This window comes from Molossus molossus, unplaced genomic scaffold (genome assembly GCF_014108415.1).
Source record: "Molossus molossus isolate mMolMol1 unplaced genomic scaffold, mMolMol1.p scaffold_m16_p_3, whole genome shotgun sequence".
NCBI lineage: Eukaryota > Metazoa > Chordata > Mammalia > Chiroptera > Molossidae > Molossus > Molossus molossus.
Window position 1 is genome coordinate 53,158,383 of NW_023425366.1, and position 15,064 is coordinate 53,173,446.

Sequence of the window (15,064 nt, forward strand, 5' to 3'; positions counted from 1 at the left end):
ATAACTTTCAGATTCACTTCACCTCCCTGAGTGCCCATTTTCTCATTTGTAAAATGGAGATAATATTACTTATCTTCCAAAGGTATGAGAAAATGTCTGCTGAACATCCAGCACCTCGGTACCAGACATATACCAAACACCTAAGACATTTTGGCTATCTACTCTCTCCTCCTGTAAGGTAAGGAAGAGAAAAGTCATTCTAAATAAATCTGATTTCTTTTAAAAAAATTCTCAGCATTAAAGTAAAGATGAGCATCTACTTATATGCATATATGCATAACCACAGGATACAGACAACAGTGCAGTGAAGGTGGGAGGGGTGTGGCGGCAGCAGGGAGGAGGGTGTCAATGGGGGAAAAAAGAAGGGACATTTGTAATACTTTCAACAATAAAGATTTAAAAAAATAAAGAGAAAGCATCTGAAAGTAATCTTTCTTTTTTAAAAGACCAATAATCAGGGTTGGGGTATTTCTGTTGGGAGATCAGAAAATGGGTCAGATTGCAGTGATTATTTCCTCTCTTACAAGAGTCCCTTGAAGATTTAAGTATAATTTGCAATTTAAAAATTATAAACTGTTCTTACTTTGAAGACTCTTGTGAAATTGCATAGACATTAAGTAATATCGAGTGTACTTATATAATTTAGGGTTCATGAAACAAACAAAACCAGTTTTCTGAAACTGTACTAGATAAAAATAATAGTAGTCTACCTTCTGTCTCTTTACACAAAGTATTGAGCATAGTCACTGGACAGTAATACTTATTTTACTATATTTATATATTACTATATATTATATATTACTATATTTATATTTTAGTGTTACTATTTATGTACAGTAGTAGATATTATATATGTACATGTAATATAGTATATGTTACAGACTATATAACTTATATTTTACTATAATACTATTTTACTTTTTCTTATTTTTTTTATAACATTTTAAATATGATCACTGATAAATGCACCCTTAACATTTAGGTATACATATATGTGTGTGTACATAATGGACATGTATGGACAACAATATATTTTTGTCCTGCAAGATAAGGATAATTTCACCATATTGTTCTTATGCAGACTCTTCTAGGAAATAAAATGAGCTCTACAGTTAGTCGTTGCATCTCACTGGGCCATACTATTTGAAATTCTTACATGGTTTTCTATGAATTTAACATTTAGAATTCACAATTTTAGTCCAGAAGATTTTATCATAGCAGCTGCATAATTCTGTTTGTATTGACTAATAAACTGGTTGTCCTTAATCTTATATTTGGGCTCATTCTGATCAAAGATGTTATGTGATAATCCCCTTTATAAGCAAAGAAATCTCAACAGTATACACAATAATTTCTTGAGTACCTTCTTTGAGCAGAATGCTATGTTAAGCTCTCTGAATAACATAAAGATAACATTTCTCCCTGCCTTCAGAAGAGAGACAGATACATTCATTCACTCCAAATATTTTGAGCTACCGTACATGCTGGGCATGTACTAATAACTTATACCCATAATTAATTCTATAACAAAGATTCAAATTGTTTTAGATACGATGGGAAATGAGAGACAAATTTGGATTGAGGATAGCCAGTACAGATCTATTCAGGACACATTATTTGAAATTGGCCATGAAAGATTGATTGAACTTTGACAAGTGGAAAATGAGAGGGAGAAGGGCATTCTTGGTGGAAGGGACACTATGTACATGTATTGTCTTAGGTAAACTGAGATTCAATATATACATTTATTTTTGTTATGCTTATTGTGTTCCTGCATTACAGAATACTTTTATCCAATGAGTTATAAAAGAATACCACTATGATATAGTTATCCGAAGGCTACCCAGACCATTCAGCCTTTGAATAGCATATAATCACATGGGAAAGAGTGATTACTTGAGATACAGCTCATTGGGCTGGAGTTGACTTAGATGGTGAGCTTGGAAGGCAGTGAGCTGAATAAACGGATGGTGGTATGACTATCTTAGAGTTCTGTAGGTCAGAAGTCCAGCATGGACCTCGTTAGGCTAAAATTAAGATGTCAGCAGGGCCAGGTTCCTTTTTGGAGGCTCTAGGGGAGAATCATTTCCTTATTCATATAGGTTGTTGGCAGAATTCAGTTCCTCATGGTTGCAGAACTGATGTGTCCATTTCCTTGCTGGCTGTCGGCTGTTCCCAGCTTCTAGAAACCACTCACATGCCTTGGCTCATGAACCTCTTCCTCCACCTTAAAAACCAACAACTCTTCTGCCTTCTACTATTAAGGACTCATCTGATTCCACTGGGCCCACCTGGATAATCCAGAATACTCTCCCCCTCTCAAAGTCCTCAACCTTAATCACATCTGCAAAATACCTTTTGTCATATAAAGTAACATATTTGAACGTCCCAGGATTAGAGTGTGAACATTTAGACCATTATTTGGCCTACCACATAGTGCCTTTATCTCCCCTGTACCTCTTGAAGTGTGGCCAGTGGCAGAATAGAGATCCACATATGCTCCTGTTAAGGTGTCCGTGGGTATTAGGAACAACAGTCACGACAGCAAATCTGGAGACTGGGTCCACTGAGAGAGATGATACGTTTCAGTTCTAAGTCATTAGTGAACCTAGAGTCCAATGAATATTTTTTTTTTTTTTTTCTTTTTTTTTTTTTTATCCTCACCCGAGGACATTTTTCCATTTTATGTTCAGGTAGAGTGGGAGGGAGAGAGAGGAACAGAGAGAGAGAGAGAAACATCGATGTGAAAGGAACACATCGAGTGGCTGCCACCCTCACGACCGACCAGGGCCGGGGACAAACTGCAACCGAGGTACGTGCCCTTAGCGGGAACCGAACCCGGGTCTCTCAGGACCGCAGGCCGACGCTCTAACCGCTGAGCCAAACCGGCCAGGGCTCCAATGAATATTTTGAGGTAAGAATTGTACATTGTAACTAGACATTTTCTCAACATCTACTATGCTAGCCAGTATAGAAAGCATGAAATTTAGAATGTAGCCTTTGCCCAGTAGATTCACAAATTGAATTTGTCAGACAGAGAGAAGCATCATGATAACAGTGTGAGGCATACCTGTGGGATGGGGACAGGGGTGGGGGGAGTCAAGAGTTAGGGAGGGGTGAGCCACTGCCACAGATAAATAGAATGTTAGAGCTGTCAAAAGTACCCAAGATACCATTTAGTCATGTTCTAGACTTTTTAAGAAGTTTCTTGGGAATGGAACCTACCCTTACATCTAGTTCTCTGATTTATCCCCAACATATACAATATTGTTTACTGCCTAATGGGTGTTCAGTAAATACTTGTTGACTCACTATGTGGAAACTCATGTCAGAGGGTGAATTGGTATGATTAAGATCACACAGCTGTTTTATGGTAGGACTGATCTAGAAACTAGTTTAGATTTTTCATTTTTTGTTCTATCAAATTAAGGAGGCAGCTCTTGGAAAATGAACTACTTCAACAAATGAAGCCTCTTGTATGCTGACTTTCTTTCTACCTTGCACATAGCATCTCCTCTTCCTATATAAAATATTGCTAACTAAATCTATCAGTTTAACGTCTGCACCGTGATTCAAGAGGTCTGAGTTCTTTTCTCAGTTCTTCTATTCACCTTCTTCATGACTGAGACAAATTACTTCACTTACCCAAACTCAGTTCATCTGTCATGAGAAATACTAAAGTTTCTTTCAGCTCTTAGGTTGTAAGTCTTATTAATGAATTAATAAGCTTACCCATGGGCTATATGTCTGAATATCTTTACTTCAGTGTCTTTCTTAAAGTCTGGTCAGAACATCACCTTTATCAGAATCACCTGGGGCGATTCTGCAATTGTTAAAAAAATGAATTTGGTTACTAATTGTTGATTTGGAAAGATTTCCATTGGCCGTGTTTCCCAACCCTTTTCACCTCTGTAGCCATACTACCTATAAAATAATAATTATATTTAGGTGATTTACTGGGGTAAGAAACCTTAGAGTGTCTTTTTCCCAATGCACATCTCACAGAAAACTCTGGTATAAATCATTGAGTGAGAAAAACAAGTTGCAGAAAAATATATATTTGATCCCATTTTTTCAAGACAGCCCCAAACCTCTGTATGAGTGTACTGTATATCTGCATGAATGTGTATTATATATTGTATATGATTATGTGAGTGTTATATAAGTTAGATATACAATATTATAAGAATATTGAAAGGAATATACCAGGTTGTTAGTGTAGGGAAGAGACAAGGGAAGATGAAGAATAAAATTTTTATTTTATTTTATTTTATTTATTATTATTTTTTAATCCTCACCCAAGGATATTTTCCCATTTATCTTTAGAGAGAGTGGGAGGGAGGGAGAAACAGAGAGGAGGGAGGGAGGGGGAGAGAGGGAAAGAGAGAGAGAGAGAGAGGGAGAGAAACACCGATATGAGAGAGACACATCGACTGCTTGCCTCCTACACGACCCTGACCAGGGCAGGAGGGGTGGGGGACAAACTGCAACCGAGGCACAAGCCCTTGACCAGAATGAAACTTCTGACTCATTGGTCAGGGGGCAGATGCTCTAACCACTGAACAACTGAACAAAACTGGCCAGGGCTAAACTTTTTATTTTAAAAAGTGAAAACACTGTATGTATGATATGAGTCAATTTATGTATTGTGTAAAAGAATATATTTGTATCTAAAGACATTTAAAAAATAAAATAAAAAATGCATATTCAGGGCCTTTACCTTAGATCCCTTAAAAGCAGAATCATAGGAATAGAAGTGGGGACCTGCATCTTTAACAAGTATTCCAAGTGATTCTGTAAATTTTTGCATTAGCTGCTAATGTCACTAGCTGTAAACACAGCATATTTGGCAATTTCCATCCTGCAATGCAGGCTCAGCTGATCCTCATTGTCTTGGAACATAGTAGATGCATAATAAATAGCTGCTGATTATTTGGGTCATTTGGAGGACTGGTGGAGGGTAAGAGAAGCAGATCAGTTGGGTACGATGGAGCCTAGGGGAGATGAGGAAAAAGCACCTGAGAACAATGGGCTGGGCCCTCTTGCCATTTTCAAATATTAAACAAATACTGTTTGTTAGGCGCTAAATACATGAAGAAATTTTTCTGTCTTTTTTCATTTATTTCTTCAATAACCCATTACAGACCCACAGAGGTGAAGTCAGTAGCACATGTATTCATAATTAGAATTTAAAGACTTAATTGGATTTTAAGCACTAAAGAATCAACCAGACATCAGGCTGCTGCTAATAGGATGGTGAACACAACAGATTGTTTGCTTTTTCTTATGTAGAATTTCGCTGCCTTGCCATGGACATCCCTGCCTGTTGTCACCATTAGTTGACATTCCTAGTCTGCCTAGAAGCAGCTTGTGATATACCTAACCTGGATCCTGCCAAAGACAGATTACAGCAAAATGTGATTTTTGTCCATCACCTCTAGTTAGTATTTTCACAGCAGGGAGAAAGTATTTTCCAGCTGACTTTGCATTGTACAAGCCTTCAGAAGGTCAAGGCAACTTTCAGTTATTAGGCACCTACCAAGTAAAGATAATTCTGGCTCTTTGTAGCTTCATCTGCTAAGTGCTTTTCTGTTACTGCAGAAGGAAGATGAAAGTGGGGGAGATGCTCTCAATACAGAGGTGATTTAAATTTATTAAATCATTCAAATACATTTTCTACACATATCCATTTTTTTAGTAACCTCATCCCGGGTGTTGGGGAGGGAATGAGAAAAAATCAGAGGTGTGTATTTTGCGCCCAAATGCTTGAACGTAAACAAAACGACATCTTTTTATTGTCCACTAATATTAACTTGATCTCTGGACTTGTATTCCTCCTGTCCCACAATCATTTCCGGAGAAGGAGCCATTTTGCAGATTTCAGAGGATGGGTGCAGTGGCTGAACCCTGTTTCCCAATCTTCCGCGGAGCCAATCCGGATCGGTAGCTCCGAGGCTGGTCTCCGTGATTTGGCAGCAACCTAGGGTCGGAGGGATCCGAAAACCGGAGGCTGGGGTTCCAAAGTGGGGTAAAGGGTGTGCAAAATTCGTTAGCTAGAGCTGGGCCCGTCGGACCATTGTCTGGAGACAGATGCAGAGCCTCTCGGTTCCCCGCGCCCGTCGGCTCCGTGCCGGAAGCGTGGCTGGCTGACCACTCCCTCCCCAGGTGTGGAGCCTGGGTCCCAGCTGCCTTCCCAACCTGGAGCAGTGGTGTCAGCGGGCATCTTTTTTGCCCACAAAATGCCACCTCTTCCCCAAATCACTGTCGGCCACAGGGGCCGATTTTAAGTCGATGACAACACATCAAGCCCACCTAAACGAGTTGCTGGTCAAGAGGAGATGCGGAATTTCAGTCGAGCCCAAGGGACGCGGGACGGAACGAGCTGCTCTCTGTTCCTCGCCCCCAGCTCCCTCCGCCCTTATCCAGTCGTAGCCAAAGCCCGGAGCGCGGGATCCAGATTCAGAGGAACGGGAGGGCGAGCAGGAGCGGCGCCGCTGGCCCGGAGCCCGGCGCACCGGGCATGCTCAGTGGCGCGGCCGGCTGGGTGGCCCAGCAAGCTGTACCCGGATCTGCTCGGCGGCGGCGGCGGCGGCGACGTGAGCGCGCAGGGGGGCGGCGGCCTCGCCTGGTCTCCTTCTCTGCGCCTGGGTCGGGTGGGTGACGCCGAGCGCCAGAGAGATGTCGGATTTCGACAGTAACCCGTTTGCCGACCCGGATCTCAACAACCCCTTCAAGGTGAGCGATGTCCCCAGCATCTCTCGCCGCCGCATCGCGTCGTCGTTGGTGAAAACAGACAAGTTCATTCGCGCCCACTGCGCCCACCCCTCTGCTCCTCTCTGCCGCCTAGACTGGGGCTCCGGGCCGCCATACCCCTTTTCGGGGGCTCGCCTGGACTCCCGCGCCACTCGTTGGGGGTCGGAGCGGAACCTCCTGAGCTCCGCGTCCGGCCGACCCTCCCCAGGTCCCCGACTGAGAAGCGTCGTGCCCTCATCCAGGAGTGGGCCCGCGGGCCAGGAGGGTACCTGGCCCGTCCCTCGGGAGCGGGCAGAGAGCCCCGGGCAGGTGGAGTTGTCACCTGCCCCGCAAGTGTGGCTGGCCGGGCCGGGACCCGGAGGCGGCGGGGGGAGGGAGGCTCGCCCTCCGGGGGCTCACCCTCCTTCCGGTGGGGTTGTCATGGGGACTCGAGGTGGCTGCGAAGAGCTGCGTGGGGTGATGGCAGAGTTGTGCAGGAGAGGTGAGGGCACCGACTAGAGTGCACTGCAATAAAAAAAAATAAAAAAAAAGGTTGTGTTATTTTTCAAACTTGTGTTGCGCCCAGATACCACCAGCGGCGCTGCGACCCCCTCCCTACATTTAGGCTGAGGCAGAGGGTCTGATATTAAAGTTAAAAATAAACACCTGTAAAAGAATAGTATACGTGGACGATCACCTTCCTACCTAACTACTCTTAGGAAGGTAAACGAAGGGATATTTTCCAAGCTCCTTGTGCGTCACGGGTCCACTAGGCTGAATTAGGATACAGTTTCCCATAAGAGCTTCTTTCCTTCTTGGAGACTACATTATCAACCACAGCTTCGGAAGGGCTTCAGAAATGGGCAAAGGAAGACTAAGGAGATGTGTTTAAATTAATGCAGTATCTAAATAAGTATCTCTTTAAAAGTACCCCAGGTTTCTTAATGAGCTCAGCTTAGTATTTAAAAGTTGTTTCCAAGTGTTGGTTGAAATTGTTTCTTAATTTCCCCTGGATAATGCAGTAGTAACCTTAATTCGTAGTCACACAAAATGAAATAGTAACTTCAATTTGTGGTCACCTAAGTGTCACTTTTGGCTTGTTAAGTTTACATGTCTTTTTACTCCTGGTTTTATCGCTTATTAAGAACCTTAGAAAAGGAAAAATGTCCCCATTCTGATTATTAGTCTGATAATTTGATGGAGGATTCTGTTAATTAGATGAACCTGGTTATAATTGACAACTTGACTCTATATAAACGTGTAGTAGACCCAGTCACTATTCCTTTGCCTCTAATTTCACTTAAGAAAGTTGTGTACAATTGGACTGGAACTTTCAGGTTTTTACAGATGATATGGTTGCACTTCAAGGATATCCTCCCCCCCCCAAGTGTAGTATTTAGTGTTTCATAATTCCATGTTGTGGAAAGTTGGTTTATTTAATCATAGACATTCTAAAGAGATATTTCGTAACTTGCCAAATGGGTGTTATTGTAAAATATTTTAAAGGTCTAATATTAAGAACCTGTTAGTTTTTCCTAATTCAGATAATTCATTGATGTTGTTTATTCAGTATCTGACAGTGTGGCTGTTTTCTATTTGGTCATTCCATTTCATAGCTCTATTTTATATAGCTATATTTTATATAGCTGGTTCTCTTTATTAATTTTTTCCTTTTTATTGAATTTATTGGGGTGACACTGGTTAACAAAATTATATAGGTTTCAGGTGCACAATTCACAACCCGTTGTCTGCACACTGTATTGTATGTTCACCACTCCAAGGCAAGTCGTCTTCCATCACCATTTATCCCCTCTATACCGTCCTCCACCTCCCCCTTATAGCTGGTGCTCTTGTTAGTGCATGACACTGTCGTCTTCTTAGTCCAGACTGCTCTTTTGTATCATCTAATGTTGCCATGATACTTTCCTCTTCTGCCATATGAATTTGCTGATTCTAACACCCCAAATAGTTTTAAATACTCATTCATTGTGGCATAAAATTATAAATTTTTGTTCTTTATAAATGGATGCATTTACAGGATAATTTTTATTCATGGTCATTAAAATAATTTAAGGAATGGATAATTTAGGCCTAAAGAAGACTTAATTGTACACATTTCCATGCATGTCTTTCTCTGTTTTTGTTAACAATCACAGCACAGTTCATCTGATCCTTTATCTTTCCATTTATGTTCAGCTGCCCTTCCTCTTGTCAAAGTACAGCTTTCCACCTATAGAATATTCTTTCTTCTTTCTACTTTTGCCTTCCTTCTATGTAAATGAAATTTTCGAAATAACATTTCTGGTCCTCTCTACTTAAATATACAAAATTCCTAGATTCATCTTTTTTAAAAAATTTTTTTCCCTTTATTGATATTAGAGAGAGGAAGAAGGAGAGAGAGATAGAAACATTGACGAGAGAGAACATTGACTGGCTGCCTCCTGCATGCCCCACACTGGGGATCAGGCCCACAACTTGGGCATGTGCCCTGATCGGGAATCGACCGGCAAGCTCTTGGTGCATGGGTTGATGCTCAACCACTGAGCCACACTGGCTGGGCCAGATTCATCTTTGTATTACCTTATGGTCAAATTTCTTTTTTAAAAATATGTTTTAGCACTGGCCGGTTTGGCTCAGCGGTTAGAGTGTCGGCCCGTGGACCAGAGAGTCCCGGGTTTGGTTCCCGCTAAGGGCACATACCTCGGTTGCAGATCGTCCTGGCCTCTGTTGGGGTTGTGCAGGTGGCAACCACTTGATGTGTCTCTTTCACGTCGATGTTTCTCTCTCTCTCTCTTCTCCCCTCTCTCCTTCCCTCTCTGTCTGAAGATAAGTGCACAAATGTCCTTGGGTGAGGATAAAAAATATATATATGTTTTAATTGATTTTTTTTTTTGTAAGAGAGAAAGGAAGGGAGAGATAGAAACATCTATCAGCTGCCCCTTGCATGCCCCCTACTGGGTATCGAGAGCCTGCAACCCAGGCATGTACACTGACTGGGAATCAAACTGGGACCTCTTAGTCCGTGGGACTGAGCACACTGACCAGGTGTGATCATATTTCTTTTAAAATATGTTCTTATTTTCAGTATTGTAAAATAAAGTTTATATTTTCAAAATCTGTTTTTTTTAAAATTTATATATAATTAAAAGCTACCTAATTTTCATTGCTTTTTCAGAGTTATAAATATTTCTTTTCCTTCACTTTTATGTTAGGAACACTTTTGGTCAGCATCTTCATTTGAGCCATGTCGTGAAAATAATGTCTGAGGATAATGTCTTTAGATAATGTGACTTACAGTGGTTTACTTGATTTTATTAGCTCTTGTAAAGTTATTTGCTGCATTCAGTTAATTTTTTGAGTGCCTGCTTTTCTAGTGGTTGTGATAGATTCAGTTAATGAGTTTGTGGAATTTGAATAGTTTTCATTGTGCATCATGAAACTTAGAATAACTGGAAATATGTAGTAATCTGAAAGAAAATAGGTTATTAAGTATATGGTTGTTTTTGATAATCCAGTCTTGTTATGTGATTTTAAAGCTAGAAAGGAAAAATATTTTCTGCATAGTCAGTATATTTATTGAATAATTTCTGTATGTCCTTTCAGTTATTCATTCTTTCATTCAACAGATATTGAAGAAAAATATATTTATTTATTTATTTAAAAAAAATTTTTTTTTTTATCTTCACCCGAGGACATTTTTCCATTTTTTGTTCAGATAGAGCGGGAGGGAGAGAGAGGAAGAGAGAGAGAGAGAAACATTGACGTGAAGGGACACATCGAGTGGCTGCCACCTGCACGACCAACCAGGGCCGGGGACAAACTACAACCAAGGTACGTGCCCTTAGCGGGAACCGAACCCGGGTCTCTCTGTACCGCAGGCCGACGCTCCAACCGCTGTGCCAAACCGGCCAGGGCTATTTTTAAGGATATTAGCCTAACATGGAGACAAACATGCTTGGAAAGTGAAATAAAAGGAGAGCGTTTGATAACCAGAAGAGAGATCAGTAATATAGGCTCGTATAAGTCAGTGTAAGAGTGTGAGTGAGTGCAACTTGTTCAAAGGGGGGAACAGTAAGTGGTCAGAAAATCTTCATGCCTCCTACTGTGCTTTAGTATATTAATATGCTAATTGATTGTGATAGAAAACTCATTGTAGAAATAACAGTTAATGTAATTTTTAAAATAGAAACCAAAATTTCAAAGTTGGGAAAGGAAAATCTTTAGGTGTATTTAGTGAGATCTCATTCTATGGATGAAAAAAAGCCCAGCGATACAACATTTTACATTTGGCAATCATCCTAATTTCTTCTTGATTAAAAACCATTTGACTTCCATTGCTAACTTGCAACTTGCTCATTGTTTTATATCCAGGTGTTAGGTAGTGTAGAATTGGCATTTGAACTTAGATCTTCTGATTCCCAGTCCACTGCTGATGGTACTATATTTGGTTGCATTTTGCACACCAAAATTCTTATTTTGTATTTGGTGCATTTGATCTTGGCTTTGTCACTAACCAACTGTGAGAACTTGGAAAGTTGCTTAGCCACTCTACATCTCAGTTTACTATTCTGTAAAGTAAGATAATGGTACCTTTACCTTCTCCATAGACTTGTTAATAGGATTAGATGAACGTACATTTAGCATGAAATAAGTGCTTAATGCATGATGGCTGTAATTTGATAATAATTAGTAGTAATACTAGTTCAAGAAATTGTATTTAATTATATATAACCATATTATTCTTAGCTTGTTAATTTGGTGAAGTTCATGTTTCTTTTGACTCTTTTAGATAGCTAGTAGTAGCTTTTTGGTTGGTCATAGTTGAGGAATTAAGGCCAAAAATAAGTGGTTTGCCCTGAGTCACTCTGCTAGCCTAGATCCAGGTTGTTTGAATTGTAATGCTTTGTCACTGCATGTGCTTCCTCTCTAATTAAAGAATGCTCTTAAAACAGCACAAAGTCCATTATGTTTTGGCCTCAAAAATTCTCTATTTAAGTTAATTTAAATGAATTCTACCCTATCTCTTAAACATGGCTTACAACTCAGCATTCTTATTTATGTTATCTTTTAAGTTACAGTAATTTTGATAGTATTGTAAGAGTTTAGTTGAAGTTGAAAATTGAAAAACTTGTCATTAAAAAGTGACCCTTAATTCAAAGATGTTATCCATTTTGTTTTCATTTACATTAAGATGATATCACCCTCCCTTATTCATTTAAAATTTAAGATTGGGGATAGGGTAGCATTAGGAAAGGATTTTGAGGATTTCTTCTGTGATAGTCTTAATTTTGCACACTTTTATCTTTCAACATTAATATGGACATAGTGATAGTAGTTATGGCCTATAGTATTTTACATTCAGATCAAGCACGTGAGTTCCCATTCTTTTTCTCAGGTTGATATTTTTAAAAAGCATATGTTGTGTTGCTGATTATATTTTATCAAATTAAGATGCATCATTATTGCCTGGCCGGTGTGGCTCAGTGGATTGAGCATCATCCCATGGACTGAGAGGTCCAGGTTCGGGCTCCATCCCCAGTGAGGGGCATGCAGGAGACAGCCAATTGATGTTTCTCTCTCACATTGATGTTTCCATCTCTCTCTCCCTTCCTCTCTCTCTAAAAATCAATAAAAACATAAATAGATAAAACTTATAAAAAGAAAAGATGCATCATAATTTACCACTCTCTCAGTTATCCGTTGCTGTATAACAAAGTAATCCCAAAATGTAGTGGCTTATAACAATTACTACTCATTATTCTGTTGCTTAGCTGGACAGTTTGTTTATTTTTTAATGTTAGTGTGTGGAGTAACTCAGGTGGCTTAAATCATCTAGCCCAGCGATTTTCAATGGGTATACCACAAGAGTTTTAAAACAAGCAGTACCTGACAATTCAGTCAGGAGGTACTGACCCCTTTTCCCTTAGATTGTCAAATAAAAAATAACAACAGCCAACACAACAATAGCCGTCTGGCATGAATGCCCCGTCTTGAACCATAAATGTCATATAATAGAGTTGCATGTTATTGGTCGCGTCATATAATAAGGTTGCATTTGATTGGTTAATTCTTGATACCAGAAATCCTTATATACAAGTATAGGCACCCACTTTTTTCTTTTTTTTTAATTCTCACTAGAGGATATTTTTTCCTTTTATCTTTGGATAGAGTGGGAGGGCAAGGGAAAGAGAGAGAGAAACATCTATGTGAGAGAGACATCAGCTGGCTGCTTCCCACCGACCCCAACCAGGACGAACCACAACCGAGGTGCATGCCCTTTACCAGAATCAAGACTCTCTGGTCTGTGGGCTGACGCTCCATCTGCTCCAATTGGTTCTGTTTTACGTGGCCTCTCTACTAGGAATACCTTAGGTGGTTTACATAGTGGCAGCAGTGTACCATGAGGGAAGGCTGCAAGGCTTCTTGAGTCATTTCAAGTCAAAACAAGCCACAAAGTCAGCCCAGATTAAAAAAAGGAGTGGAGAGGATTAGATTTCACTTCTTTATGTGAGCAGCTCTGTCCCACTTGATACAGACCTAGGAACTGAAAAGATACACCCAGCATTAAATGGTGAGACAGGTACAGGATAACCTCAATACATACTTCCATTCAAATAGAGGAGGAGTGGGAGGTACGATTGCTGGTCCATAGCAAGTCTGAAATCCAGCCAAGCTCATGTTTTCATTGCCTTCTACTTTGGGGACAATGAGTGTTCCTTACTTACGCCCCAGTTCTACTACCTGGAAATCTTTCCCTAATCTGTTACTTTCTTCTGCTTTTGGCTCTACCTTCTGAGAAGTCATTTTCCTCTGTAATAAATGAACCCTGTTTGCAGCTGAATAGCATTTTCATTTGGCTTCCTACCTGTGTAAAGTTGGGAACCCAGAAGCCTCTTTTCATTTTGAAATGTCTCTGTTCCTTTTAGTTCAGGCTGGCACCACTCTTTTAACAATTCCTTGTTAATCTTTTCAGGATTCAAACTGTACCTTAAAACACATCCATAATTCTTTTTGAGACAGTTGTTTTTATGTAGGATAGAGTGTCAGGCTGCTTTGGATCAACACTTAAGATATTTAGAAAACCTTTTGTCTAGGTTGAGCATCTCCTATGGCCAGTGAAAGCTCTCAGGCGGGTACAAGGGGAGGTTGCTAGAGTGGGTGGAGTACCTTTTACAAAGTGCCACGTTGACAAAACTAGTATTTGAACACAGTTTTATTTGGGGCACATGAGTCTAACAATAATCATAATTGAGATGATGGTAATTGTGAAAAGTTTTGAAAGTAAACTTCTGCTAATATTATTAACCAAAAGAAAATTTTTATTTTTTACAATTACTGTTCAGTAGTGCTAAATGCAGATTCAGGAAATTTATTGGATATTTTCTTAACATGAATCACCAGTGTGATATAGTTACTAAAAATTATATATTGGATTAATGAAATTAGTGATAATTTCCTAAAAGTTAAAATATTCTGTTCTGGTTTTTTGTTTGTTTGTTTTTTGGTACATGACCTTAATGGGAACCAAACCTGGGACTCTGGTCCGCAGGTTGATGCTCCAACCACTGATCCAAACCAGCCAGGGCTTCTTTTCTGTTCTATCCCACAGGTATTGTCTTTAGTTCCAAGTTCATATTTAAAGAGTGGTTTGAACAAAGTAGAATGTGCCCAAAGAAGAAGTCCAAATAGTCATAAGTCTGGAATCAAGTTCTAGGAAGAATAATTTAAGTTTAAATCACTTAGTGGGTTTTGTTTACAGAAGGCTGAAGGGAAGTATGAGATACTCAGCTACTTGAAGGGTTCTTAGTTGGTTGAGTGAGTATACCTATTTTTGCTTCAGAGAAAAAAATCTAAGGCTAATTGTCAGAGTTTACATGAAGATAGGTTTTGTCCTAACATAAAGATTTAAAAGCATCTATAAGAATAGCCTGACAATACTTTTTTTGGTATGGAATTCCCCCTACCAAATTTGAATTCCCCAGCACTTGAAGGAATTCAAATAGAATTTGGAGGGCTTATCAGAGATGCTGAGGTAGAGATCTTTGTATCTCAAGTTATTTTTGTACTTGGAACTCTGTAATTGTTAATTTTTGTACTGGTGTGGGCCATTTTGTGAGTGCATGAACTCTCTTATTTTTTAATCTATTGGTATTAGGATTAAGTCTGATCATCTCATCTACGGAGGAGGCTTCATGTTTTAGGGGCCTGCTATGCTCTGAGCCTCAGCTTTTGCTGAGGTAACAGCCCTAAGTGGTTGCTTATACAAAGGTGATCATGCCCTCTATTGTGTAACCCTTGCCACACTAGCCTCAGCTGGCTGATCTTACCAAAA

At 39.8% G+C, this 15,064-nt stretch overlaps 1 protein-coding gene across 1 annotated transcript in view; it reads left to right on the forward strand.

Moving 5' to 3' along the window:
• The first annotated feature begins 6,590 nt into the window (after positions 1-6,590).
• Positions 6,591-15,064, forward strand: part of SCAMP1 (secretory carrier membrane protein 1) — a 102,355-nt gene continuing 93,881 nt past the window's right edge. The window contains exon 1 of the mRNA XM_036278784.1: positions 6,591-6,735. Coding sequence (XP_036134677.1) covers positions 6,679-6,735 — 57 coding nt within the window. The 5' untranslated portion in view covers positions 6,591-6,678. The remainder of the gene's footprint in view (positions 6,736-15,064) is intronic.